General features: G+C 43.5%; 1 protein-coding gene across 6 annotated transcripts in view; it reads left to right on the top strand.

Annotated features, from left to right (window-relative positions):
- LOC126545464 (transcription initiation factor TFIID subunit 4-like) overlaps positions 1 to 27,202 on the top strand; it is a 115,928-nt gene that overhangs the window by 63,927 nt on the left and 24,799 nt on the right. For 5 of the 6 annotated variants that reach the window (XM_055061841.2, XM_055061840.2, XM_055061843.2 and 2 more), the window contains 8 exons: positions 1,011 to 1,061; positions 2,745 to 2,929; positions 7,344 to 7,513; positions 7,588 to 7,718; positions 8,714 to 8,839; positions 14,201 to 14,257; positions 21,512 to 21,622; positions 21,768 to 21,818. In XM_055061841.2, the coding sequence (XP_054917816.1) occupies positions 1,011 to 1,061; positions 2,745 to 2,929; positions 7,344 to 7,513; positions 7,588 to 7,718; positions 8,714 to 8,839; positions 14,201 to 14,257; positions 21,512 to 21,622; positions 21,768 to 21,818 (882 nt within the window). The remainder of the gene's footprint in view (positions 1 to 1,010; positions 1,062 to 2,744; positions 2,930 to 7,343; positions 7,514 to 7,587; positions 7,719 to 8,713; positions 8,840 to 14,200; positions 14,258 to 21,511; positions 21,623 to 21,767; positions 21,819 to 27,202) is intronic. The other variant, XM_050193337.3, reaches the window with a different exon arrangement.

The following is a 27,202-nucleotide window of genomic DNA, read 5'->3' as shown; positions in this document are numbered from 1 at the left end:
AATTTACCTAATCAGTGACACGTCAACGAAAAAGTTGTGAAGAACGTTGAGAAATTATCGATAATAGCATTTAAAGCAACCTAGGATTCGTGAAGACTTTCTTTTTAATGGAAAAGAAAGTTCGTGAAATAAATAAAAACTAAAGAAAAATTCCTGCTGTGACTGTGACAGCGTTTCTGTGGACCAAAGATTGCATCAATCCTTATGCAAACCTCGTCAAATAGAGGCACTGAGAACGAGTGTCCGTGCCTTTTGCTCGATGCCTCAGCAGTTTTTAGCGCACATCTTCAGTCCTTATCAAATGTGAGGTAGTGCGATCTTGTAACAATTTGGCAAGACCGTGGCCCAAGTTTGCACATTCATAAAATGCACATTGTACTAGATGTTTCTGCCTGAGGCCACATTTAGTTCCAGTGTGGGGATGTGTTGTCACGTGAATTTTTGTTTTAATTTCGCAAGCTTTTTCTTGCTTTTTATGCTACTATATACACTGTTATCGGCCATTTCCCGACATATTCCACAACCTTTGCATTGGCACCTTATTTTATAAGTAAGGTAATAAATGTAAGATCATTAAACTTAAATATTTGTTGCTTGTTCACAATGAAAAAAAAAAAAAATACTCAACTATCATTAACAAACACCTGTCAACAAACAGCGGGCGCTGTTTGCGGAAAGCCCTCGGTTATTTTTTTCTTGGCCACATTTAGTTGGCAGACCGGGTATGCAACTTTGTGAGAAACCCGTATGGGTTTCTTTTGTAGCTTTATCATACAGTAGGGGGAGGATAATTTTTCCCTGCAAGGAATTTCGCTCACCTAGCGGGCTTCTGCAGAACTGATTTGCCATGTTCTAATAGTGTTCTGCAAAATCAATAAACACCTTTTTTTCATCTGCCTTTTCACTCATGTTGACCTTTACCAAAATGCTCGAAGACATGTATTTACTGCTCCGAAACGGAGAATTCATGCTCCATACCTGCTCCAAAGTGCCAAATTTGCTGCTTCCAGGGCTGCTCCAAAACTTCCTTGGCCACTACCATCCCTGTTTCTTTCATTCATGTAAGAAAAACCTGTGCAAAAGATTAAGTGTGCTCCAAATAGCAAAAATTGTTTTTAAAAGTGCTCTGAAGCTTTGGTATTGAAAGGTGCAGCATAAAATTAATTATTAAAAATGTGGCTTTTAGTGCATCAAAAAATAGCAGAAACAACACAGTTACTAACCTTTATTGCAATACCTTGTGCATCATCATGACACTTTGTATGACCAATATCTGTGAGAACATAGTAAAAGCAGCGGAAAAGGAAAGACAAGACAAGACAGAGAAATACAGACAGGTGCTGTGCACTCCTCTGTCTTCTGTTGCCGTTCCTTTTGCGCTGCTTTTACTATGTTCTCACAGATATTGGTCATACAAAGTGCTGTGAGAACAGCGAGTTCTCTCTATGCAACTTTCATTGTAAAACTTGACACTTGTCGCTTTTTGCATATGCTTGGTGTTGGAAGCTCCGTCTAGAAACTGAAATTAAAATTTGTTAAGAGGAGTTCGAAGTGTGCACTTTTCCTCTTTACATTACAGTGAACTTTGCTGGGAAACTGCCTTTTGTGTGTGATTGTTTGAAGTCCCTCCTCAGAAAACTCGTAAATCAACTTAGCTAGACTGCATTAGGCTAGTTATTGTGCTTTTTCTATGCCTGGTACTTGAATTTCAGTAATGGAGTATTCTTCGATTGTGTGCAGACCCCTTTTCAGAATACTCCCAAATCTAGCTTAACTGAACTGCATTTAGTGGTTGTGCTTTTTCTGTGCCTACTACATTTGACTTTCGTTAATTCAACCCTGACGGGACTGATGAAATTGATCGAATTATCTGATTGGTAGAACTAAACAAGATGCAAAAAAAACCTCCAAGACACACCGCTGATTCATTTGGCAGTATTTGCCGGATTCCAACACACCCCACAATCAAATGCGTGCCCGCTTTCTATATGTCCTAAGTAGAAAACTAACGTAGAAATAACACTAAATCTCCCAAAGAAAGCAGAAATATAACACACACCAATTCTTTAGCAAGAAAAATGGGCAACAGTCTTAATATGTGTTGCTTCGTGGTGCCTGGGCAGGGCGGGGTGGAGAAGAGAGGGGAGGGTTTTTACAGTCAGCTTTGCCGCAATGCATCCGTGTTGTGCGGTAAAGCATACACACGCAGTAAAGGCGGTCTTGGGTGTCGTGGCAAGCAATTTTCGGCCCAAATTTTTTAAAGAAAAAATATTCTCACATTAGAATCGGGTAAATATTGTAATCAGACATTGTGAGCAATGGTTACTGCTTGAAATACTTCATGGGGCAGGCCGGCAATGGGCGTTTTCGACGGTAGGTTACGTGTGTTCAACGAATTCACTTAGGGCATTAAGCTGTGCTGAGAAATTTGACATACGTGGCCACTAAAGGGGTCAGTCACTATTGGGGTCACCATAGGGGCCAGGTGTGTGCATGCTGACTCAAGTTTGAATTATTTGTTGAAGGTCAATTTTAGGATCGAAATAACGCAAGTTTGTACTCATAGAAATGCATGGGCACCGGCTGGGACCTTAGTTCAGGATCGAATTAACCAGAGTCGAGTTGACGAAAGTCTACTGCACTTACGGTGCAGTAATGTAGACACAATAATATAGTATTCCTGCGATTGTGTGCAAACTTTGGAATGAAATATGCTCAGTCTAATGTCTTTATGTGTTCTCCAGCCACGACCAGCAACAACAGTTGTAGCTCCGGGTACGAAAAGTTTGTTGGTGGCCAAGACAAGCAACTTGACTGCAGCTTTGTCACCAGCCACAGTTGGAGCATTGCAGACCAAGGTGGCCACACCTGTACCAACTAGGACGCCTGTCACTGCCCTTAAAGAAAAACGTACCTACTCTTCACTCAGGTATGTAGGAGAACTTGTACCGTATATTTTTGTGTAAGGGCCACACCCTATTTGGGTACAAATTTAAGTGGTGGTGGAAAGGGGAAAAGGAAATTAGACGTGCATGTCTAGCACGCCCCTTGCCAAGTGTGCAAGTTTAGGGTGTCTACCAACCGGGAAAACCGGGATTTCTCAGGGATTTTAAATAGTCTGGAAATACTCAGGGAAAGCTCAGGTAATGTATGCTTCTATCCGGGAAAATTAGCTGTAATATTATTGAAAGCAAACGAAAGTCTCGCTAATGCTCGCTTGAGTAACAGAGAGGGATCGTAACGAATCGACTTTGACGCCGTGTCGTCAGCTGGAGGAGTTTGCAGTGTACAGTTGACGCCCAACTTTTGGAACATGCCCGGTAATTCGGATGGCTTCGCGGCACCACCACGTACCCCATAGAATCAGTGTATATGAATGTCCGAAATTTCGGATGCAAGAACCCTTCGCCGTCCGATTTTCCGGATTTTTTGTCGTGACCGCAGGACCGAAATGGTATCAGTCAATGCTACCACTGCTGCTATTTTGATTATCACGCCACCTCGAACCGGCGCTCCCGCACGCAAATCCGCTGGCAGCCGTATCCACCACCACGGCAGCGCTAGACCTAGCTGCATTGACGTTCGCTATTAAGCTTTCTGCTGTCCGGTGCCGTGTTTTTCACTAAATAAATTCGCCGCTGTCAGCAGTGGCACCGCCTCTGCCTTTGTAATCCTCGCAATTGGCTTCGAAGCATGGAAAGCATGGCGCGTTGCATAATACCGGTTCCCGGAAGTCAACTTTGGCTCAATACAGAAATGTTATGCAGTGGAGCATACGCAGAAGTATGGTGTGAAGCCTAAGCGTGTGAAGGGGTAATTGTCACGGCACACAGTATTATCCCTTAATTATACTCGCGTGCACCCGCCATCTCCTGTCACAGTATGAGCACCGATATGCCTAATAAGTCTACTGGCAGCCCTTCGGAGCTTTTTCGGACGTGCCTGTGGTGATTTGAGCCCTTACGGGCATTAAAAGACATGCATTCATCTTTTCGGACTGCCCGATTTTTCGAACGTTTTCGCCGCCCCTAGGGAGTCCGAAAAATTGGATGTTGACTGTACTACTGAAAAGGAGGATGCTTCAAATGGTCCGTGTGGCCAATGCGCAGCAGAAGGAGGACGAGAACAGAAAGAACTGAGACATTGAGGATTGAACGGGAAAGGAAGAGTGCCGCCGCCTCTTTGAAGGAGCTTGAGCTCAAAAAACAAAGTGTTGGCTGACGCCAAGATGCAGTTGTCCCTCATTCAAACCAAAATAAACTCTTTCAAGCAGTGAAACCCAACACTGAGATGTTGTGTATGGGCTGAGAGTATGTCAGGACAGTCGAGGTTGACTTTCCAGATGCTGAGAGAGAATCTTAGTTGTGACAAAGTTCAGGCCTCATACCGATGTGCTTGTTATCGGTTGATAGAAATAGCTCATATTCAAAAATATTTACTTATGTATGCATGTCCTTTTCATTCGTATTTGAAGATGTTCGACTCAATTTGGAATGGGTTTTACCATTTTTTTCCTCTGTGCCCTCTGTTTTCTTTTTAAATAAAATAGATATTACTCCTTACTATTCAAACTGGATTAAGTCATATTTTTGTTTCGACATGCTTACTAGAGAGTGACAGCAACGAGCAACATGGTGTCAGCTTGTCTTGAAATAAAACAAAGTTCTGCCTCATTCAGGGAATTTCACGAAGGCGCTCAGGGAAAACCTGGAAAACTCAGGGAATTTGGAAATGTCAACTTGGTAGACACCCTGTGTGTACCTCATCAGCCATTGTTGTGTGGCACACACTGTGCTAACTCCAAGGGGTATCTGTGCGATGCATGGAGGTGTACTGCATGGCAAATTAAGATCCTCCTCTGTCTATCAGTTACCTGGAAACTTTTCAACTTAAAGCACTGTCATTGCATAATCCATATCCTGGTGCCACACTGCTTGTCCCGTTGTGCTTTCTCCCTGTGCTTGTTATTGCAGTGTCGGAGTGCAAGCTGTTTTCTGGAGATAGTGCCTGCCACTAAGCGCTGCCCTGAGTATGCGTACATTGTGCACAGAGATCTTTTGCACTTTTCATTTACGTTTGTGCAGAGAGCTTTTGTCGCCCCTTGCTTGCAATGTATGTGGGTGCAATCAGCTGTAACATAACATTCACATTTCATGTGAAAACTGCAGTAGTTTTCTTCATTGTGCAGCCATACATATTGTGCGATTTCTGAGTCTGCATCCATGGATGGTTTCCCATATGAACAGTGCACTTACAGTGATCAGAATTCCAGCTGCCCTGACTCCGCTGTTAATAGCCGGTGATTACAAATAAATAACAATTGAAGCGAAAAGTAAAGGCTTCCAACGTTGTCGCACATGGTGAAATTGTTGCACATGGCAGTAAATAAGTCCGTTTTTCATGGAAGATTCACATTTATCTTTAACTCAATTAGTACTTAGATTTAGGTGCACGTTAAAGAACCCCAGGTAGTCGAAATTTCCGGAGTCCTCCACTACGGCATGCCTCATAATCAGAAAGTGGTTTTGGCACGTAAAACCCCATAATTACATTTTTTTAAAACTCAATTATGTGCTGCAAGCAAGAAATTCAAATCCAAATTTAAGAAAGAAGGTACAACCCTTATATGAGAATATATGGTACATTAAGGTTTAAAGGTCGATCATGTGTTGTATTTGAAATGCTGGTAGTCTGCTCAAGTTCAAGCATAACTACTCCTAAGACCATATTGTGCGCTATGCCTGTGGTTAAATGAATCATATAGATTTACTGCTTCCACGGTCAATGACAGTGCTGTCTTACTTTCTTCGTGGTTAAGCTACAGACGGAACAACCATTGTTATAACTGAATTGGTAAAGCACTATGTGTGACATAGTGACATAGGAACTTGCGCATTATGCCTATGGCAGTGGCATGCTGCCTACCACTTTCTTTCACTTTGTCTCCAGTCTAATAAATATCATAGAATCAAACTTAAGTTATAGTCTACCTTCAGTTAAAAGTGCTTTTGTGCATTTTTGGCCTAAACTGATAGTAACTTACTATGTCTAAAAAGCCAGCCACATCCCCTCATTCTTCTTGTTTGTGGGTTTCATGCTCGATGACGGGTAAAAAATGTGGGTCTTAGTGGCTGGAATCATCTTTGCTGGCACTGTCAGCGTTAGCAGCTTGAATTCGATACTAAGTACAAGAGAGGCACCATATTTGCAGAAATGTGATGCAAGTTCTTGCTGCTGCTGTAGCTGCTAATTACCAGCTGAAAAGCATTTCACATTTCATTAGGGTCCATGCTTCAAATATGTGAAATCTTGTTTCCCCAATTCCACAGTGTGACTTAGCTGCATGGGGAAACCAGCCTCTTAATGTTCATGGTGAATATAGATGCACATACACAGAAGTGGATGCAGGTCTTTGAGGAAGCAACTCATTGCAATGGAGAGAAAATAGGTTGCAGTGCAGATTGAACCAACCGAAGAAAGTCTTAGCTTTAAGAAGGCCTATTCATAGGCTTTAGGTCTAGTGGCCTGAGTTGCCGCTGGTTTGCAGTATAAGCTTAAAGGTACTGAAGTCAATTTTAATTGTAGAGAAACAGAACTGCTCGAGTCCTGCAAACACTCTCAGTCCACAGGTTGTTATTGTTGCATGAGAGTTCTTTAGACTAGAAGTAATGTTGCTTGACAGCGGGTGCCAGACTATGGTGCTTAGCACGTCTGACAATGTGGCTGAAATGCTACTGGTCATTGTAGGGTCATGTAGAGTGGGAGCCGACAGGTAGACTTGTGCTGGTTTAAGCTGTCAAATTAGATGCCTTGCTGATCCCATATTTTGTGCCTTTATGTTCTGTTTACTGGAAAATAAAAAGTCTGCAGATATTACAAAATGAAAAACAAGAAATGGGAAAGAAACATTAAACTTTCATGCGTGTAGTCACCATGAATACTGTGACCTTTCATGTGAATAACTGAAAAGCAAGATATTTCTTGTAAGTACGAAAAATACATAAAAGTTTAAAAAATTATTGATCGCACTATCCTATGTGTAGGTGATGCTGTACAACTCTTATGATGAACCTCTTGATTCTGTGATGCATGTCTGATAACTTGTGAAAAATTTTGTGAGCTGTTATTTCAAATGAAAGGAAAGAATTCTTCAGATTACTTCTGTATTTAAATTTGCTAGTTGATGCAATGTTCACAGGGATGTAGAAGATGCACTTGAGAGAGTCACTGTACTGACTAAACCTAGACTCAGCCAGTGAAATCTTCAAATTTAGTTCTGTAAGGGCAAGGGAGCAACAGGTAATGTCCACAAGTCCTGAACATATGTATGATCCTCTATGCAGGGACGATGATGACATCAACGATGTGGCAGCTATGGGTGGTGTCAACCTTGTTGAAGAGAGCCAGAGAATTCTCGCCTCTAATGCTGAGATTGTTGGAACACAGATAAGGTCCTGTAAGGATGAGAACTTCCTCTTCACGAACCCTTTGCAAAGGAGGATCACAAGTATAGGTATGGCGGCTTACGACACATGGGGGTCATTGATTGTGTGGCACTGACCCTAATGGCTCATGTTGGTCTTGCAGCTGTCAAATACGGCATTGAAGAAATCCCATCAGACGTTGTTGCCCTAATTTCCCATGCCACACAAGAACGGTTAAAAACGCTTGTGCAGAAGCTGGGTATTGTGGCTGAGCATCGTCTTGAAAACATCAAGGTCAGGAAAAATATTTTCTCTTTTGCACCTTGACATTTTCATAATACAGTCGACTCTTGTTACTGCGGACCCTGCTAATCCGGCAAAAAACGTCTGTTTTATTCGAAGTCTGTAATATCCGAAACGCCTCACTTCCGAAACTTTCGTTGCGATGTCTAACAACTTTATTGCAAATAGTGAGTGACGAACGTCCAAAGTAAAAAACAAACAAAAGGTCGCAGTTTCACCTGAAAGGCGAAGCATTGATTGCGATAGCAAATTAAGCAAGAACAGCAGCAACAGTGAGCGAATTGACCTTCATGCTCTCTCTTGCTTCAGTGCGAACTAAATTTTGAAAGCACAGCACTGGCCGCACTTTGTCCACATCGCAGATCGCTTTCCAGATAGGCGTCTACGCCGGCGTGCACTTTGTCCACATCGCAGATCACTTTCTGCAGCCACCGCAGTAGAACTCCCCGCTCTTTCCCTCGCCTCCCCCCCCCCCCCCCCCTGTCTCGCCTGCCAAAGACGGCGCGCTTCAGCCCCACTTTTCTCTCTCTCTTGTGTGCAACATATTGAGCCGCGATCGTCGGCTGACCCTCGCAAGTCAGTTGACCCTCGCAAGCCGTGTTGACACTGTAAAAGTTCGTTTTATACGCCCGATTTTGACAAAAATTGGCGCTGATTTCGCCCGCTGTGGCCGATAGTCCATTGTAGCACGGTCCGTTAAAAGTGAACTTCGTTGCATTAATAAAATAGGTAGAACAAACTAAGGCAGAAATATGGTTCGTTATATCCGAAAGTCTGTTGTACGCAGGACCGTTGTAACGTGCGTAGACTGTATTTACGTAATTTTTCAGCACCTTCTAGCACTCATTTTGTTCAACTTTTGGAATAAATGACTGGGCATGGCAGCAAGCGAGTTAATGCAGTGCTACAGAGTTAGTGTTTTTGTGGTGAAATTGGTGTAAACTTCTCATATTTTCTCATTCCTTGTGACATGTTATTTTTTCCAGACTGATTCTCGATATGAAGTGACTCAGGACGTTAAAGCACAGCTCAAATTTCTTGAAGAATTGGACAGGTTAGAGAAGAAAAGGCACGAAGAGCAGGAGAGGGAGATTTTGCTTAGGGCTGCAAAGGTGAGCACAGTATTTTTCAACCTGAAAGGATATTTTAATTGAAAGTATGTTACTTCAAGATATTTGAGTCCAGACCTTCTATACCATGTATCGCAGTTTTTATGTGCATTTAGAAGCACTCTTGAAAAATGCAGTTAGAAGACAACTCATTTGTACTTCTGATGCTCCCAATGACGTAACAATTCAAGCGAAGTGTGGACAAGGGACTGGTGGTATATTTTATAGTAGGGGCTACTAGAGCTGCTTGATGCCTTCAGCTTAACTTGATTTCTTTGCTTATGTGCACTGTAGTGCACCAGTGACAGAACACTTATGATTGATACAGTAATTGAAGTTATTGAAGTTGTTAATTGCGTCAAGGGGATGAAGAAGAGTAACAGCCTAGTGATGATTACATTGACAGAGTGAAAACTGTGTGTTGTAGTACCAGCCCAAACTGTAAGAGAGCGCAGAGATTCTGCAGTGTTACTTCAAACAATGGCTCTGCAGAATTCTCCGGACATCCTTCACCTTTGAAGACATCTTTTGCAAAAAAAAAAAAAAAAAGAAAAGCTGCAGAAATCAAGGGTGATCATAATTATGCTCACTTTGCATCTGAATAATAAGCTAACAAATCTGGGCCAGGATATTTTAATGATCATTTTTTTATTATTTTCCTTTTTTGTGCTTCATCAATGGTCCAAGTGGCTTTCCACTTACGTTATTATCAAGATTGACTGGTCATGAGCAGTGGATAATAAGAAAGGAATAGAATCAAGCAAAAGGAATAGCAAAATATACTGGCTCTGGAAACTTTTGAAATCTTGAGCTTGTTCTTTGCTCAGCCAAAACTTTGGAATAAGGAATACTTTTTTCCCTTTTCCTTCGAGTCCTGTATATATAGAGTTTGCAGTGTAAGGTTTCCATTTTTTTGTTTAAGAACAATAACATAAAAAAAAACTTTTGCTTATGAAGTTCCTGCCAAACTCTATTCAGAAAAGCAGCAGCCATTTTCAGATCACAAGATGCACATGCATCCACATAGACAGACAGAGAATGCTTGTCAGTCTGTGACCGAGTTTTCATGCACCAAGTAAATAAAATTGTGCAGAGCCCATGCACTGCGGGAATGATGTTATGCGAAGAATTTTGCTGGCAGCTGGCTATGCAGCATTGTTTGGGGTTTTACAAAGCGATACCAGGTTGACCAATGTATTTGTGGAAATCCAGTATTTGTGTGTGTGATACAAGTACAGTGAACTCGAATTAATGCAAAAGTGCATGTGTTTGACATCAGCAGCAAGACGATGACGATTACATGATTTCTATGAGCAATCGAATTCATGTGAACGAGTAATGTGGAGATGTGAGATGGGTAAAAAATGCAGAAAATAAGTGCTTGCTGATGGCAGCATGTGGTATCACTTGGAGAACACAAACGGATGACTTGACAGCGAAACTGTAGCACAACCTGAAGCTTGTGTCTTTGTATAGTCATTCGCAGGAGTGGCGTGGTGCACTGATCACCTTGGCTGAGCCGTGATGAGTCTGCCATAGTGGAATTCATTGCAGCATTGTTGTACTCGGACACTATGTGCACCAGGAAAGAGCAGGCCTCGTTGTTTGATTTAGCAGCCTGGCAACGACGAGAGGGGCCATGAATGTCTGGTACTAACTTCAGCTTTGGGAGGAGTGAGGAGGCGACGTGTTGCTGTCCGGCATTCAGAAATCACCGCTTGTGAGGAACTTGCTTTTCAATTATGGTTTTAATGGATACAACCACCAGCCGGTATTCTGCTGCCGAGATGCCAGGATCTTGCGCATGGCACCTGGCTCGAGCGCAGGTAGCACGCAAGAATCGGAGGTGAGATTTAGATCCCGAAGCTGGAATGATGACGCAACGAACATCACGGCATCGTTGAACACGAGCGTATAAGCATCGCCCCAAGTTAGTAGATAACTTGGTCCACTGAGTTGGCATAAGTTCTTGTCACGGTAATATTGTCATGACATTCATGGGAATCATGTCATGGCTTGATTTACAGACATGCCATGATATGCATTCATGGCATTCATGCCAAACATGTTATGACATGCATGTCATGACATGCATATCTCGAATATACCCTGTTCGACGCTGCCCCTTCTAATTTTTGTTCGCTTCATCTGCAGTTTTGTCAAAATTCGTTGGCATGCATTCCAGCTAATCCCTGTGTTCTCTAACAACTTGTCAATTGTCATTCGATAACCTTAGTTGACTGTTTCACGAATCAAATGAACATTTTCGTCTGTTTGACTGGCTGAAGGGCAACTCGAATGAGATTCATCTTCAATGCTCGTTCTGCCATCCTTGAATCGACGATACCAGTCATAGACTTGAGTTTGCCTTAAGACTTGTTCCTTGAAAGCTTCTCAAAGCATTCCATGAGTTTCCGTAAACATTCAGGCTATGTTCGCACATTAAATGTTTCGCAGACGTGCCATGTTAAAGGGACACTGAAGGTTAATATTAAGTCAACGTGGACTGTTGAAATACTATCCCAGAAACCTTGAAACGCTTGTTTCATGCGAAGAAGAGACTTACTTCAAGAGAAAATCCATTCTGAAGCGTCCGCGTACCTCTAGCGCAGTTCAAATCGCCCACCCTCCGACCGAGGAGTGGGGACGTCATGGTCTCATAGGGACGTTGCGCCGTCGATGAGTAAAACGGCGCCCGCAGACGGCGCTACGGCTTTTCTGCGCATAACGCAAACGCGCGGCCAGAAACAGAGCCAAGACAGAGCCGACAGCAGTGTGAAAGCTGAACTATGGTGGCTAGCGGAAGGGAAAGCGCGCGACGATAAGCTGGTTCTTTATTTTATGACGCCAACTTTGACGCTCGTTGCAATGGACGACCCTGACAATGACACATTGGCTCGCGATGCTGGGCTCGATTTCAGCTATTTAAGTACTGATGAATGTGACCTGCTGCTGAGGGCTCGTGCTGCCGGCGTCTTTGCGTACTACTACGATGGCAACTGTATGTCATGGCTGTACATATTCGCACATTTGTAGCTTTTCCTTTGTGAAAACCAAATGCCGCACTCACCGCCCTGGAATCGACCTGCAGTTCTTGCGCTTCGGAGAATGCAGGCAAGACCGACGGAACAGCGATACGGGAAAGCATTGCTTTGAAAGGCACTCCACACGACTTCAGTAAGTCGGCGTTGAAGTCGTAATCCTCTGTACGAAAGTGCAGCGAGTGCACTATGTGATTTTTCAGCTCTTTGCCAACGCGCTGTGGCAGAGGTATGGCACTTAACCACTTCGAACGGAGAGGTTCACTTGTTGGCACACAGTGATAAGTAACGTTGGATTCACCGCTGCACCTGCCCTTGGCCAAGTTCCGCGGACCGTTCGCGCATCCCATGACATCACATGGATGTGGAATTCTCGCTGCTTGTTCCAAATGCAAGTTTCACGAGCCAGCAGAATCAGCTCAGCACGACGCAATAACGAAACGACTGAAACTCCAAAGCGCGCGCGGCGCAGAGTCGAGCGCGCTGAGTCGAGCGCGCTGAGTCGAGCGCGCTGAGTCGAGTGCGCAGAGTCGAGCGAAAATGAAACCTTTCGACCACCCATACTACTGAAGGGTAACGTCACAATGTTATTTTTTCTTAGAATCGAACAGAAGTAGACAAGTAGCATTTTCTTCCATCTTATAACCTAATGAAATGTTCTTTTTAATACGAGTAGTTGAGTACTAGTGACATAAATTATGATGAGGAGTGCCTTCGTCATCGGGCTAGTACCGGAATGTCGCTGGGGGGTCTCAAATCGTGTCACGCATTTACCTCAATTTCTCGGTTACTAAAGCCCTGTTCGCGATTGTATTGACGCCTTAGACGTTCTAGAGCATTGCTTTATCACTTTAACTTAACTTCATAGTAAACTTTAGTGTCCCTTTAACCTCTTCAAAACAAAGCGTTAAGCAAAATGACTTGCTTCTACCATGGTTTCCATCAAGGCACTGATAAAAGAGGGCTACAGCTGAGTATACCTAGTGACGGTACATGGAAGTACTCTCGTAAGAGGTATGAAAATGAAAGTTGGGTTCCTTTTGGGTTCCCCCTCGTACATTGTCTTCAGGATCTGCCCACTTTGCTATAACACTCACTCGCCAGGGTTGGCCATGGCCATGTCGACATGACGACGCAGTGACGACAAAGGAACGATGAAAAAAGGACGTGAATGGAACAACAAAGGCAGTACGGCGATGACATCAATATGATAATGAGATGACTATTCTGAAATGATGACGATGGTATAATGACAATGGGAGGACGACAACCATGGGACAATGACCGAGTGATGAGAATTGGATGACAAAGCTGAAATGACGATGATGGAACGACCACGACGGCATCACTATGATGGTATGACAATGAATGTATGATGACAGTGGCATGATAACGGTGGCATAATCAAGATTCAGTGATGACGTGATTTTGATGGAATGATGAAGGAAGGACATAGATTCGACGACGAAGGCAGTATGATAATGACGGCATAACAACAATAGGATGATGTTTCTGAAATAATGAGAATGGTACGACAACAGCTTGATGACAATGGCACGAAGATGACGGCCTGATGATGAGAGCATGACGACGGTGGCGGCATGACAAAGCTGGAATGACGATGGAAAAAGCACGACGACATCACTGCTACAAACTCATACCTAGTGGCCTAAGCTAGTAGTCAACTTGGTTCACAGGGTGGGCATAAGAGACTAGATAACAGGTAGACTCAAAGTACTTGAAGTAGGCAAAGAATGCTAATTACATGAAAAACTGGGTGCATGTTAGATATGAGAGCACACTATAATTTGGTAAATAATGCTAAATTTAAGCAACAGTTTCTTTCGATGTCTTTTTTCTACCTCATTCTTTAATTCAGCCCACCAGATAATTAGATAAATTTCGTTGGTCCCATCAAGGTTGAATTGAAGTTGACGCTGTCTCTGTCTGTCTGTCTCTGTGTGTAAACATGGGGAAGGCAGGAAATGGAAATTCAAGACGATGAGCAAGATGAGAACAAGGTGAAAGCAGAAGCCAACGTTTCGACAAGTGGACTTGTCTTCTTCAAGGCAAGGTCTTCTTTAAGGCCAGATGAAGCCTTTTAGAAGTCAAGGCCACTTGTCGAAACGGTGGCTCCTGCTTTCGCCTTGTTCTCGTTTTGCTCATTGTGCGTGCGTGTGTGTGTGTGTGTGTGTGTGTTTAGAATGACTGGAAGTGTAGGATTCGTTAGACATGTTATTATCGTGTCAGTGGGGGCATCTTATTGTACTCCCATCTGATATTAATGGATTTCCTGACTGATCAGCCTTTTCTACTTTGACAGAGTCGATCAAAAATGGAGGATCCAGAACAGCTCAAGCTAAAGCAGAAGGCAAAGGAGGTACGTTCTGACTTACTAATCTTTTTGTACCTATCTGTTGTTCTCTTCTTTCTCTTTTCCCCCTTCCCCTCACGGAAAGTTTCTTAAGTCCAAAGTGTCCAATACTTGCAGTTGTTAAGTGGGAAGTGCCACAGACGATATTTTTCTTAAGAAATTTTTAATATGCAGATGTAATGGCATTTATGTGGTCTTGTGCTGAAAATAATGTGTGATAGCAATTGTATGTCAGCATGAAGGAAGCTGGCAACAAAGTTCTGCACCAGATATAAAAATTAATCCTTTATTTACTACAGTAATCCTCGTGTGCCCCATGCATTTATAAGTGTTTAATTATTTCTACAATAATTATATGTGTTGTTATTTCTTGTCAAATTCATTTTACGCCCCAGTCCCTTCATAGCAAAGTCATGCCAAGTTTCGCCAGTAGTGGCCACCCTGCCTTAGTGCTGACACCCCTGTAGGCAACAAGTTGACAGCACTTTGTTAGAAAAGAAAAAAGGGGGAAAAGGGGGGGGGGCCATCTTTTGGTCATAATTTATTCTTGCAGACTATACACCTGGTGTGGACTATAGTCTGGAAATTATGGTATATGTCCACCTAAGGCGAAAGTCGTATGAAAAATGGGTGACCAGTGAGTCTAGCCATATGTGCCTTAGCTGTAATCTAGTCAAGACCATCCTGGAGGTTCTGTGATATCTCTGTAGTGTTGTTTCTAAATTGTGCTGAGTTGTATATACAGTGAAACCTCGTTAAACCGTAGTTGGCCGGAGCTCGAAAAAAGCACGTACTAAACGGTAGTACGGTAGTAAACGGTAGATTTGCTGGTACCGGAATAAGAAACTGCGCGCCGTCGTTTACACAGAGACGGGCGGCTATATACCGTTCTCGATCGCGCGCTTTGCGCCTTTTCTTGTTCACATGGGATCTAGCGGCCGGAAAACGTATACGATCACAGTCTGCAGCAGGGAACAGCGGCGTGTTTCGGTTATCGCCTATTAAAAGTGCACTACACTTCCGACGGCACCACGCGCTGTTAAACAGATAGGCGAAAATGCTTATCGCAATAGGATTGGCGGTGATAGCTGTCACTTCCGCGTGCGACGACACCGGAGAAGATTTGCATATACAGTGAAACCTCGTTAAACCGTAGTTGACTGGAGCTTGGAAAAAGTACGTACTAAACGGTAGTACTGCTTAAACGAAATAGCATGAGATCGCCCACTTACCTGTCAAAAATGGAACTCTGAGAGAGTGCGATGAAAGGGGAAAGAACATGCAGTATTTATTTACTTCGCGCGACAAATGGGTTATTTTCGCTTGATGCCGTGGCGGCCTAGCAGCAACGACAGCAGCCTCAAACTTGCTGAAACTTTGAGCCAGCTTTTCAGCCAGCCCCCTCTTCTCGGCAAACACTCGCATGGCAGATTCCTCGTTGGCGTTGCATATTCTCCATGCACAGGCGCGGTTGCATTGCAGAAGTCGTGGGGCACCTTTTCATTGTGGGGTAAGCTAATGTAACACACAGCTTCTGCCACTGTCGGGCCTGAATCACCTGTGCTGTTGCTTTCCGTGTTGTCCTTATATCTGTCGTTAGTAGCTGACACTTCGGCAACAACAGAGGCAACGATGGTGAAAAGTCGAACCTCGTTGCCGATATCTCTTCGCGGTCGCAGCAGCACTGCCGAGCAGCTTCTTCGTATTACAATAGACTCATGTCGTGTGCCAGCGCCCACTTTTCGTGTCACGTTCGATTGCACAAACGATGTCCATTTTTCTTCTGTGCTGAGCACCCGGCGTCTTTTTTTACCTGAGTTTTGGCATGACGTGAGTTGTCGCTTGCTCGACGCCATAACGCTCTCTGGCACAGCGCTGAAATGATGTTGATGTTGATGTGGCTTCACACACAAACGAACAGGGTGCTTGGAGGCCGTTGTGCCGATCTCTGGGGCTTGCTGTTCTGCCGGGCCGCCCGATGGAGACGACGCACCGTGTGTTTGCGCGACGGAAAGTGGAAACACTACGTGTTAACCGATACGTACGCAATAAGCTGGTACGGTTTATGCGGGTACAAAACACATTATGTTCAATTGCCGCTGAGTTGGGGATTTGACTTTACTACTTTTAAAACGAAACTTCTGTTTAAGTGGGTACGGTTTAACGAGGTTTCACTGTACCTGTGCTTCTGTCACTGTTCATGTTATGCTCTACAATTCAGCATGCTTCAATCCTTTCACTGTAGATTTTTTTCTTGGATACTATAAAACGAACACAACAGATTGCTTTCAGTTATTCAGAAGGGGTGATAATGGCAGTTGCACTCTTTGTGTAATCCTCACATTCCTATCTTCATTTTTTATCTCTTACCGTGCACATTACCTACCGCATAGAGCTGCCATGTCAGGGTTAAAAAAAGAAAAGAAAGAAAGAAGAAAAACACTCCTGCTCTAATTGTACAAGATATGGCAGAAATATGCAATGGTGGTCCTTGTGATACGGCGCAGATATTTGAACGAAAAAGAATTGCTGCAGTAGTGATGCACAGAGTCCGGGAGCCATCCCTCCGACTGGTGGAGGCGCGCTCTGCACGGCGCAACCATGCCTACGAATAGGTGCATTTTGCAGCATGCTAACAAACTGAGCAAAGCCAGAAAGATGAGAAAATATGCTTCTAAAAATATTCAATAAATGGCGTAACTACTTCTGAGCTCGCCAACTTTGTGTTACTGCATACATCCGGCTGGAAAGAATGGGTAACCTATCGGCTCATCACTGGCACTGAAAGGGTTAAGTAAAGCAATGAAGGGGGCTAGTTGGTGAACGTTCATGGTTATATTGCGCTCAGTTTTACAAACACGATATTAAGGAAGGACAGGACGTGGACGGACGCAGCGCAAGTCCGTCCACGTCCTGTCCTTCCTTAATATCGTGTTTGTAAAACTGAGCGCAATATAACCATGAAAGGGTTAAGAAATAATGAGAATCACCAAGCCCCATTTATTGCTCTGCTCTCCATTTTGTTGCACGACATAGTACCTGGCATGAGGGGGATTATGTCCTGAGCCAGGAGTGCATTGGATTTGCCCTTTTCCTGACAAAAACAAAAACAGTGAATTTCACTCTGAAAGCTGGCATCATCGTCATGCCTTCTGCAAGTGAATGAGGCTTCTGAAAACAATGAAAGACTATTGGTGCTGCAAAGGTTGCAGGTGGTGCCCTCCTTATGGACACAGTTAAAAAGTTGGTGTGTGTTGTGCAATGGCATGTGTATGCTGAAAACTGGGCAGGTTAAGTGCCTGTGGGTGCTGAAAGGCCATAGTATGGCATGTGCATTGTTTGTGAGAGAACAGAGCTGTGGTGGCCACATACAAGTGGGCTAGGACTTTTTTATGAGTTGACATTGGGACTACAATAGACCCACACATTTATATGATGTTTTGTAACACAAGCTTTCTGCATGCATTTGCTGTATGATTACACACCGTCATTGCACTTAGTTCATGGATCAAAGATGAACAACGCTGCCATGGTTGTTTTCAGTGCAGATAAGGTTATCTCAGGAAGTACAGCTGAGCCAACTTAAATTGCCTCACTTGAAGTGAATTCTCACTTGGTATGAACAGCTTTTTTATGAGCCAACAAGTAATCTTGCTTGAAGCCCATGGAGTACCTTTCACTAACAGTTACTCGGTCTCTATGCGAGTTTGCTGTTTACAAACCGAAGCCTCAGAAGGCAACTGGTTTCGCTGTATGCTACTAAATGTTGGATAGGGTGCAAGAAATAATGTGTCAGGCCACAGTAGTGTTCCTATACAGTCGTTAACCAATAATCTGGGCTTGTAGGGACTGTCTAAAAGTCTAAATATTCGGAAGTCTGAAATATCGCATACTACGCGAGAAAATAAAGGACTTATGCCATAAATGGCCAAAAGAGCTTGCGGGTGCATTGCTGCATATACATCTTCTGTGCAACTTGGTCAGTCTGTATTTCAATCATTGTCATGCTGTTGCTACATACAGTAAATGTGTGCGCTCCACGCATGTGCCAGTAGATCTATATCCCTTGGCAACAGAGGTTGGCCGTGCTATGATAGCTGAATGATTGTGAATTTTTTCACAACCGTCAACCGTCATCGTCCGGCACTTGAGTGCCCTCTGTGTTGGCGCACACGTTGAGGGTGGAGCTGGTGCCATTTAAAGCTGCTTCATAATTCTGAGCGATAAAATAAAGGAACAAACCCTGGATGCATGGAACACACACAACAAATTGGAAATGTAGCTTTCATAATTTAGTGGCTTGGCTTGTCCAGTTGAGCGAGTCTGGTCAGTGATTAATGGATCGACTAGGCTTTGCTACCTTTGATTTCAAGGAGGCCCCGGCGACAAATTAAAACCAGACCATTGCTCTTTTTACTTGGCCCAGTGGCTGGATGAGCATGTGGTTGTGCAGGCAGAGTTCGAATTAATAAACATTGTGCTATAAGGTGTATGAAATTTCTGTCGTCCTTGTACATGCGTTTATGGGCCAGTGGCAGTGCCACAAAACTGTCTGAATAATCAAGCATGACTCACTGCAGTGGCTCATTGCATTGCTCAGTGGGCTTCTTTGATTTTCCTGGCTTGGGCAGTCCACTGACTCTTTGTAGCTTCCACACTGACAGAAAGGCACATGTCAATCATGTAACCTATCCGCCTGAGGGTGCCTGAAGTTTCACAGGGAGTTGCTCCCATGGTTGCTTTCTTCCGCTTATAGCTGACTGCCACTCCAAATTGTATGTCGCCTGAGAATTCCAGGAGTCCTTGGGCAGTCCAAGACTGCTGATCTGTGAAAAGGGAACTTGATTACAGCAGCTCTCAGAATAGCGGGTGGAACTTCTAAAGCTGCCTATAAATTTGAATGTTAGAGAGTAGTCTCAAGTAGTCCATGACTGTTACAGACTGGATAATTGTAGAGGCCCAGTGGGCTGGCGTGTTGTGCTGTTGAGCATGAGGTGTTGAGCATGTTGAGCATGTGCTGTTGAGCAGAAATGGAACCTATGAGGTTCCATTTCTGGCTGCAGTGGCTGCATTTCAACGGGGGCGAAATGCAAGAGCGCTTCCTTAAGTTTATGTGCGCAGTAAAGAACCCCAGTTCGTTCAAACTAATCTGGAGCCCCCCACTACAGCTTCCCTCCTAACCCACTGTGCGATTTCGGGATGGTAAACCTCCCTGTTTAGTAATCAAGTGTGTATAAATTATTGGGTGTCTGAATTATCGTACGGTGACTGTATGGGACTGCCAATCTATCAATACTTTTTTTCCGTAGCAAACCACAGTTTTACGCATTAATTTCACCATAAAATATGCCAGACATTGTGCACTCATATGCTTGAAGTGTAATACCCCTGTCAAGTGGGCAAGTTAAGTGCACTTACGGGGAGTACACTTCGGGACCTTGAGCGACACTTCAGGCTACGTAGTACTAAGCAGGAAAACAAGCGCACTCGGAGTAAAAAAAGATGGCAACAGCTTAAGAGCATGTTTTTTGTAGCTGTAGATTAAAGAAAAGTTCTAAAAAGTTACTGTTTTACGTTGTAATATAGATAAAAACCATAACGTATATTTTCTCAACAAAAAACTAAAAGATTTTTATTATGAGAGTGCTGCAAGTCAATGCCCGCCAAGATGAATGTCTAGCCAATCCAGGAGAACATGGTGGCATGCGACGAGACTGCATTTGATCCTGCTAAAACAGAATATGGATCCTGCAGAACAGATATGGACCTGGATTGGGAAGAATTGGGGATAAGAGTTAATGGAGAATACCTTAGTAACGTGCAATTCGCTGATGATATTGCCTTGCTTAGTAACTCAGGGGACCAACTGCAATGCATGCTCACTGACCTGGAGAGGCAAAGCCGAAGGGTGGGTCTAAAAATTAATCTGCAGAAAACTAAAGTAATGTTTAACAGTCTCGGAAGGGAACAGCAGTTTACAATAGGTAGTGAGGCACTGGAAGTGGTAAGGGAATACATCTACTTAGGACAGGTAGTGACTGCGGATCCGGATCATGAGACTGAAATAATCAGAAGAATAAGAATGGGCTGGGTTGCGTTTGGCAGGCATTCTCAGATCATGAACAGCAGGTCGCCATTATCCCTCAAGAGAAAAATTTATAACAGCTGTGTCCTACCAGTACTCACGTATGGGGCAGAAACCTGGAGGATTACGAAAAGAGTTCTACTTAAATTGAGGACGATGCAACGAGCTATGAAAAGAAGAATGATAGGTGTAACGTTAAGGGATAAGAAAAGAGCAGATTGGGTGAGGGAACAAACGCGAGTTAATGATATCTTAGTTGAAATCAAGAAAAAGAAATGGGCATGGGCAGGACACATAATGAGGAGGGAAGATAACCGATGGTCATTAAGAGTTACGGAATGTATTCCAAGGGAAGGAAAGCGTAGCAGAGGGCGGCAGGAAGTTAGGTGGGCGGATGAGATTAAGAAGTTTGCAGGGACAACATGGCCACAATTAGTACATGACCGGGGTAGTTGGAGAAGTATGGGAGAGGCCTTTGCCCTGCAGTGGGCATAACCAGGCTGATGATGATGATGATGCTGAAAACAGAATATGAGCAAGTTCTGTTCTGATTATTTTGTTAAAAGCTGTTCAAGAACTAAAATGAACTTAAGTGTCCTTTTTTTATGCATTACATCTTGTACCATTCAAACCGCTGGTGGCGAGGCTAAGCACTCGACCAGCAAAGTGCATTCCGTGAATGCACTCCGACCGGAGTGCACTCGTTGCCAAGTACACTCCACTTGTGTTGTTTAGATTTGGCAAAGTGCACTTAAACCGAGTGACACTCTCTGTAAGTGCACTTGCCCGCTTGACAGGTGTATAAGATGTGTGCATTCTAATTGAACACAAAAAACAGGCATATTCTCCATAGCTGAGTTGAGGACACAACACACCTTTTTCTCAACAAGTTCGACTACAAAGACACTGGACTTCCTAGTTTACTGGGGCTGCAGGTGGAACACTATCATGATGCTTACTATTGTGATTTAAACATTTAAGTGCACTCCAGAGGCAAGATGTGGCATAAAAGCCAATGGTATCCTCTGTTGTAAGCTTCACAAACTAAACCACTGAGAAGGGTTCATACAGTGCCACTTATTCTGAACTTATAAATGCTTTCCTCCTGACTTCTTATGATGACACAGTTGTTTCTTTTTCCTCTTGATATTAAACAGCTTTGTTGGTGGTTTCAGATGCAAAAGGCAGAAATGGAGGAGATGCGGCAAAGAGAGGCGAATATGACAGCCCTTTTGGCCATTGGTCCGCGAAAGAAGCTGAAGACAGAAAATAGTGGAAATGCAGGGGTGAGCTTTTTAACATTGCTCTGAATCTGCATGACTTGTTTGTATATGATAATGAATAGTAGCACTCAGCTGCTCATATTTTTATTGGTGTAATATTGGTATGAGCAACATCGTTGTCTTGTCCCCTGTCCCCTGAATTCTTCAGGCTGGCCTTGGCACTGGTTCTGGCCTCAGCAACTCATTCTCAAAACTTCCGGTAAGTAAGGCTTCTACTTCCTAATATTCTTTTTGTGGTACTTCTAAGAGAAATAATTGCTGCTATATGTAGCTATGGCTTCCAAATGAGAATGGTTCTTTAACTGTCAAATTTGCTAAAACTGAGTCTGAATCTAAGTAAAAAAATCCAAGGCTTACCTAAATCTGGACTGTGGCTCAGCCAGAAAATATAATGATGGTTACTAGTCGTAGCAAAATAATCGACACAGGTTGTAGATGTAGTACAGTAGACGTCCAGTAATTTGAGTCCAGTTAAATTGATTTTTCAGTAAGTTGATTTTGACCAAAGTGTGGGCTAGCACCCACACATTTCTATGGGCCAAAGCTTTTGTTACTTCGATCCTGTAACTGGCCCTTGTCAGATAGTTTGAACTTGACTGATCAGCATGCCTGATCCCCAATGCTACAGTGTCTTGTCTTGGTGGCACTAGGGGACAGTTAACTCTGTTAAAGGACATGTTATCTCTGCTGCAGATTTTCGGCCTGCCCTCAGCAGATTTTCAAGAGAAAACTGCAGCTTGCAGTAAATTATTACTGACATATATTCTAATGTGTGCCTTGTTCCCAAGAAAATAGGATCAAAATGGCCTGCACATTACAATCAGAAACAGAATCCACATTCGCGGCGTTGACAGCGACCTACTGTCAGAGCCAGCGTCATAGCCATCGTCATCACAAGATGGCGACAAAGCAAATTTTCATGGAAGTTGGTGATTATGCGCTTTCATTACAAAAATTCATTCAAACGAGAAGTTATTTTACGTGCTAAGCTAATGGCAACATAGCTGCATCACATGCTTTCGGCGTGTTGAAGTCTTGTGTTAATCACGGGACAAAATGGTGAAGTGGTTAGCCTAAGTGTGGGCCACGTTTTTGTTAACTGTGGTTGTGGAGCTGTTCAAGAAATGCGGAATATCAACTGCAGTGTACCATGCAGGAGTTCACAATGTAGCCCAAATTGATAAAAAGCATTGGACATATGTGAATAAATTTTCATTCTGTGAAGGTAAACTCTGCAGGTTTCGTGTTTTTGCGGGCCTCCCGCCTTTTCTTGTTCATATGGGATCTAGCGGCCGGAAAACGTATACGACCGCATTCTGCAGCAGGGAACGGCGGCGCGTTTCGGTTATCGCCTATTAAAAGCGTGCGCTATGCTTTCGGCGGCACCATGCACTGCGAAACAGATAGGCAAAGATGCTTATCACAATAAAATTGGTGGTGATATACCTTATTTACTCGCATAATGATCACACTTTTTTTGTAAAAAAAAAACTACGCAAATTCAGGGGTCCGATCATTACGTGGGTTAAATATTCCGCGAAAGAAAACATTTTTTTTTTTTCATCCCATGTTTGCTGCGGGATGACAACAGGTCAACAAATAGGTGGCTGCCGCTGTAACAGTGCGGGACATCAAAACAGAAATGGCGGCTGGCGGAGCAAGCCAAATGTGCCAAACGCGATTTTTTTTCTTCTCGTGAGTACATTACGCGCATTGAAACAGTTTCTTTTGTATCAGTAATGAATAATATCGCTACTGTCAGCAAGTTTGCGGCAATAACATAGCCATGACCACTTTGAGGGGACAGAAACAGAGATGGGGCGCTTCGCTGCCAGTGACATAGAAACCCATGGCGGGCACACTGCGAAAACTACGGTATTTGTCTTCACTACTATCTTAATACGGCACGCTTCTGCTATAGGTGGGCGAATATATTAGCTGTGTTAGAAGTGTTGGCGTATAAATAGGGTACACTTCTGACGCATCAGTGTAAATGTGGCTACTATCGTTACGGCTCGCGATTTGTTGCGTGCCCACGAGTGTAGACGAGAAGAATCGAAAAGTGCCTCTTTTGTTCTTGCTGACCACAACCATTATAAAGCCTACAAATAATGAAGCCAAGGCAAGTTTGGTTGTAGCTTTTTTTTTTCATGGAAGTGCGGAAAGTGATGAAAGGGATGAAATGGGGCATCTGCTTAAAGATGTTTGGTGCGTGCAGACCGCTTGGCATGTCGTGAAGAGTCGTTCGCGTAGCATTCGGCAGCATTCTGTCGAATGCTGCCGAATGGTAAGCGTGATCATCATTAGTTAGACTTGGCACACGACATATCGCTGTGGCAAGTTCGGGGTGTGGTCATTACACGGGAAAGGAAAAAAAATCGAATTTTGACAACAAAATTCAGGGGTGCGATCATTACGCGAGTGCGATCATTATGCAAGTAAATAGAGTACTTGCGGACAACTTTTTGTGGCTATGAAGAGAAAGCTTACAGAGGCAAAGCGCACGCAAGTGAAAGTACTTCTGAAAAGAGTTTCATGTTTTAATCCACGGCAGTTTAGGCTAGGGAAGACATAAAAAATTATTAGCAACATTTAAAACGGTACACACCACTGAGCGTAAGGTTTACTTATTTTTACGGCTTTTTCTCTTCCGCGTCTGGTGAAATGCGAAACCATCGCATGTGGAAGCTGCGTCGATTCAGCGTCTGTTCTGAGCATAGAGTTCTATATTACTATATCTAGAGGGAAAACATTGCCTATTGGAGATGACAAATAAAACTTCAGCGTACTAGAAGTCACAGCTTGAGTGATATTGTGAACAAACATTAGCAAGGACTCTGAAGCAATATCTTTTCGAACTTGTTTGGGCAGTAACTAGCTTTTGTAATGCGGTCCTGTACAAAAGGTTGGGGGCATAGAGTTTCATATTAGTATAATTAGAGGGAAATCTGGCACTGGGATCGTTCAACTATTATGGGAATGATGGAAGTACAGGCTACGGATTGGTATTCTGTTGATTGGCGAACTAGTCTGCAAGTGTTTTTTGGCAGTTTTGGTTTTGCTACAAGCGCAATTGCTATAACCCGCAGTGGGACAGTGCAACGTAAAGCTCTCTGCCTTTGTTCTGTTGTTTGAACTGGCGATACCGTGCTGGGCCAGCAGCTGGGCCAATGTTTGTGTTGTGGTAGGGGTGACGAAGCCCTGACGAGAAAGCGATGGCATCATAAACGTTGAAAGGACGTGTTTTGACCGTTTTGACCTTGGTTAAGTGTGTTAGGTTGGTGCTGTAGCGTCATGTACTTTATCAATCTTCAGAAGAGCAAAATGAAGGCACTACTGATACAAGCACGATATACTACGTACATGTTCTATGCTTAGAACCTTTAAAGCACGTAGAAAACGTGAAGGGCCTACTAATAAGCTTGAGTGGGGCTTTCATTAATATGCGTCGTGATTGTGCATCTACTGGTACTTTCTTTTGCAATGACTGACCGGCCCGGCATTTGCCGGTCCACCGGTTATATGCCCTATGCATTACATGGCCTGCCCAGCTCCATTTTTTCTCTTGATGCCAAATAGGACATCGGCTTTCCCTGTTAGCATCCACACTGCTCTCTTCCTGTCTCTTGCAGTTACACGTAACATCTTTTGTTCAGTCGCTCTTTGCGTGGTCAGTATGTAGATGCAACTTACTGTTTTGCTACAGCTGTTTGGCTTCTTGTACATGCTTGTATTTGCAGTGCGAGCCTTAAAGCTGTAAAGTTTAGGTGCACACATGTGCTAGGTTTTTAATAACCCACCAGTAACATTGCTCTACTAGTAATGCATAGTGCAATAGAAAGACAGCTGACTGCCTGTATAACGCATTTTGTTTACTGCATACTCACTTGTACTTCTAGTGGCTTGACAATAAAATATGCTTGAGGGCTTCATTACGCATTGCTAGTTTATGTGCTCATTGAAATGTGTGTTTCAGGACATTTGAGAACAAGAACTTATTTGGGGTAGGAAAGGTTGCTGCTTCCTGGCTGTAGTCTAGTGTCACAAAATGGGTAAGCGCAAAGCCAAGCAATAACAGCTGCTGGTGCGCGCTTCAGAAGAAGCAGTACGTCAATATACAATGTAATGAAGCATACCCGTAGGAGGCCACAAGCGTCCCAGCCAGCACTGCAGCAGATGTGCTTAAAAGTACTTGAAGACGTTCAGCAGTTATGACAGCCGTCGCAGCCTTTCGAAAGAGCGAGGGAGTTCGCAAGTGCCTGTCGTCTGCGTGAAAAGTCTCGCGTTCGCAGCGAGCAGACGTCGTAGCAGACAACACTTGTAGCATTTCTCTCAGAGGCACAAGATTTTCTCACAATACATTTTTATTTCCATAAGTACTTGATGAATATTTTTATATAAGTACATGCAGGGTTGTTGCTGCTGTTGTAAAAATAAATAAATAATTATTCACTGGCGCTGAATCAGGAACAGAATTGCAGAACAATGCATACCCTGGTGTGCCCTTGTGGTAAACCATGCTTCAATCCTGCGTCAATCTCAAAGTCATACAATGTTTAGATGTATTGTGCATTATATAAAATACTGCACAAATAAAATAAGATTTTATGTGAAAATATTTGAGTATAGCTTCGTTTATTGAGCCGCAAGCAAAGGCCACTAGTCTAAAGATCGAAGTCAATCTGAAGCCTGTACTTCCCATCATTTCCATGTAGGTTGAGGCAACAATCAGGAGAGCTCCCGTAGACACTAGCGCCACATTTCCCTCTAAGGTAATTATTTAGAAACTCTATGGTTCTGAGCAACCAAAAGCACTGTCAAATGCTGCCCGACTAGGCGCGGTAACACATGTGCAGCAGCCACGCACCCGTAGCTTTCCCTTCATAGCCACAGAAAGTTGGCAATGCAGCTTTGGAACAGCTTGCTGGACTTAGATTGTTCTGCAGTTTGTGCACGGTTGGTGCTGGATCGACTAGTAGGCTTCGCTAGTTTTGGTTTTAAGGAAGCACTGGCAACATGGCTAACGACCTTGCTGCGGCCATGCCAGCAACACGTCAAAGCCAGAATGGTGAAATTAGCACGTAGTCGTGCAGGTGGAGTCTGAATTATCAAAAGGCATGCTTTAAGGTGACAGAAATTTCTGTCATCTCCTTACATAAAATCTGTGGGGCCAACGGCGGTGCCATGAAGCAGTCCCAATAATCGAGCATGTCTGAATTATTGGTCTGTGACTGTACTTCTAAACTTATTAGGATGGGAAGCTGAGACTGGTTTTCTTCTTCTTTATGTCATTTACCATTTGCTTTGTAAAATAAATTTGACAGAAGTGTAATGACAGGAAGCTATTTAGATCCTTGAAGTTGTTAATATTGTTGCTTGAAGGGTGTACACCAAGCTGCTGAATTTTGAGTAACTACCATGAACCTCGATTTTCACATTTAGGCGACCTGTATGTGGTCTGCTTATTTGTTCCACTGATGGGCCTGAAGCTTCGTTTGAGACTTCGTGACAGTCCATGCTGTAGAAGTAATGTGTGATACAGCCCAGAAATATTCTTCAAACAGCACAAGCTACAAATGGGAG

This window comes from Dermacentor andersoni, chromosome 1, assembly GCF_023375885.2.
Source record: "Dermacentor andersoni chromosome 1, qqDerAnde1_hic_scaffold, whole genome shotgun sequence".
Lineage (NCBI taxonomy): Eukaryota > Metazoa > Arthropoda > Arachnida > Ixodida > Ixodidae > Dermacentor > Dermacentor andersoni.
This window is presented reverse-complemented; position numbering and strand designations above follow the sequence as displayed.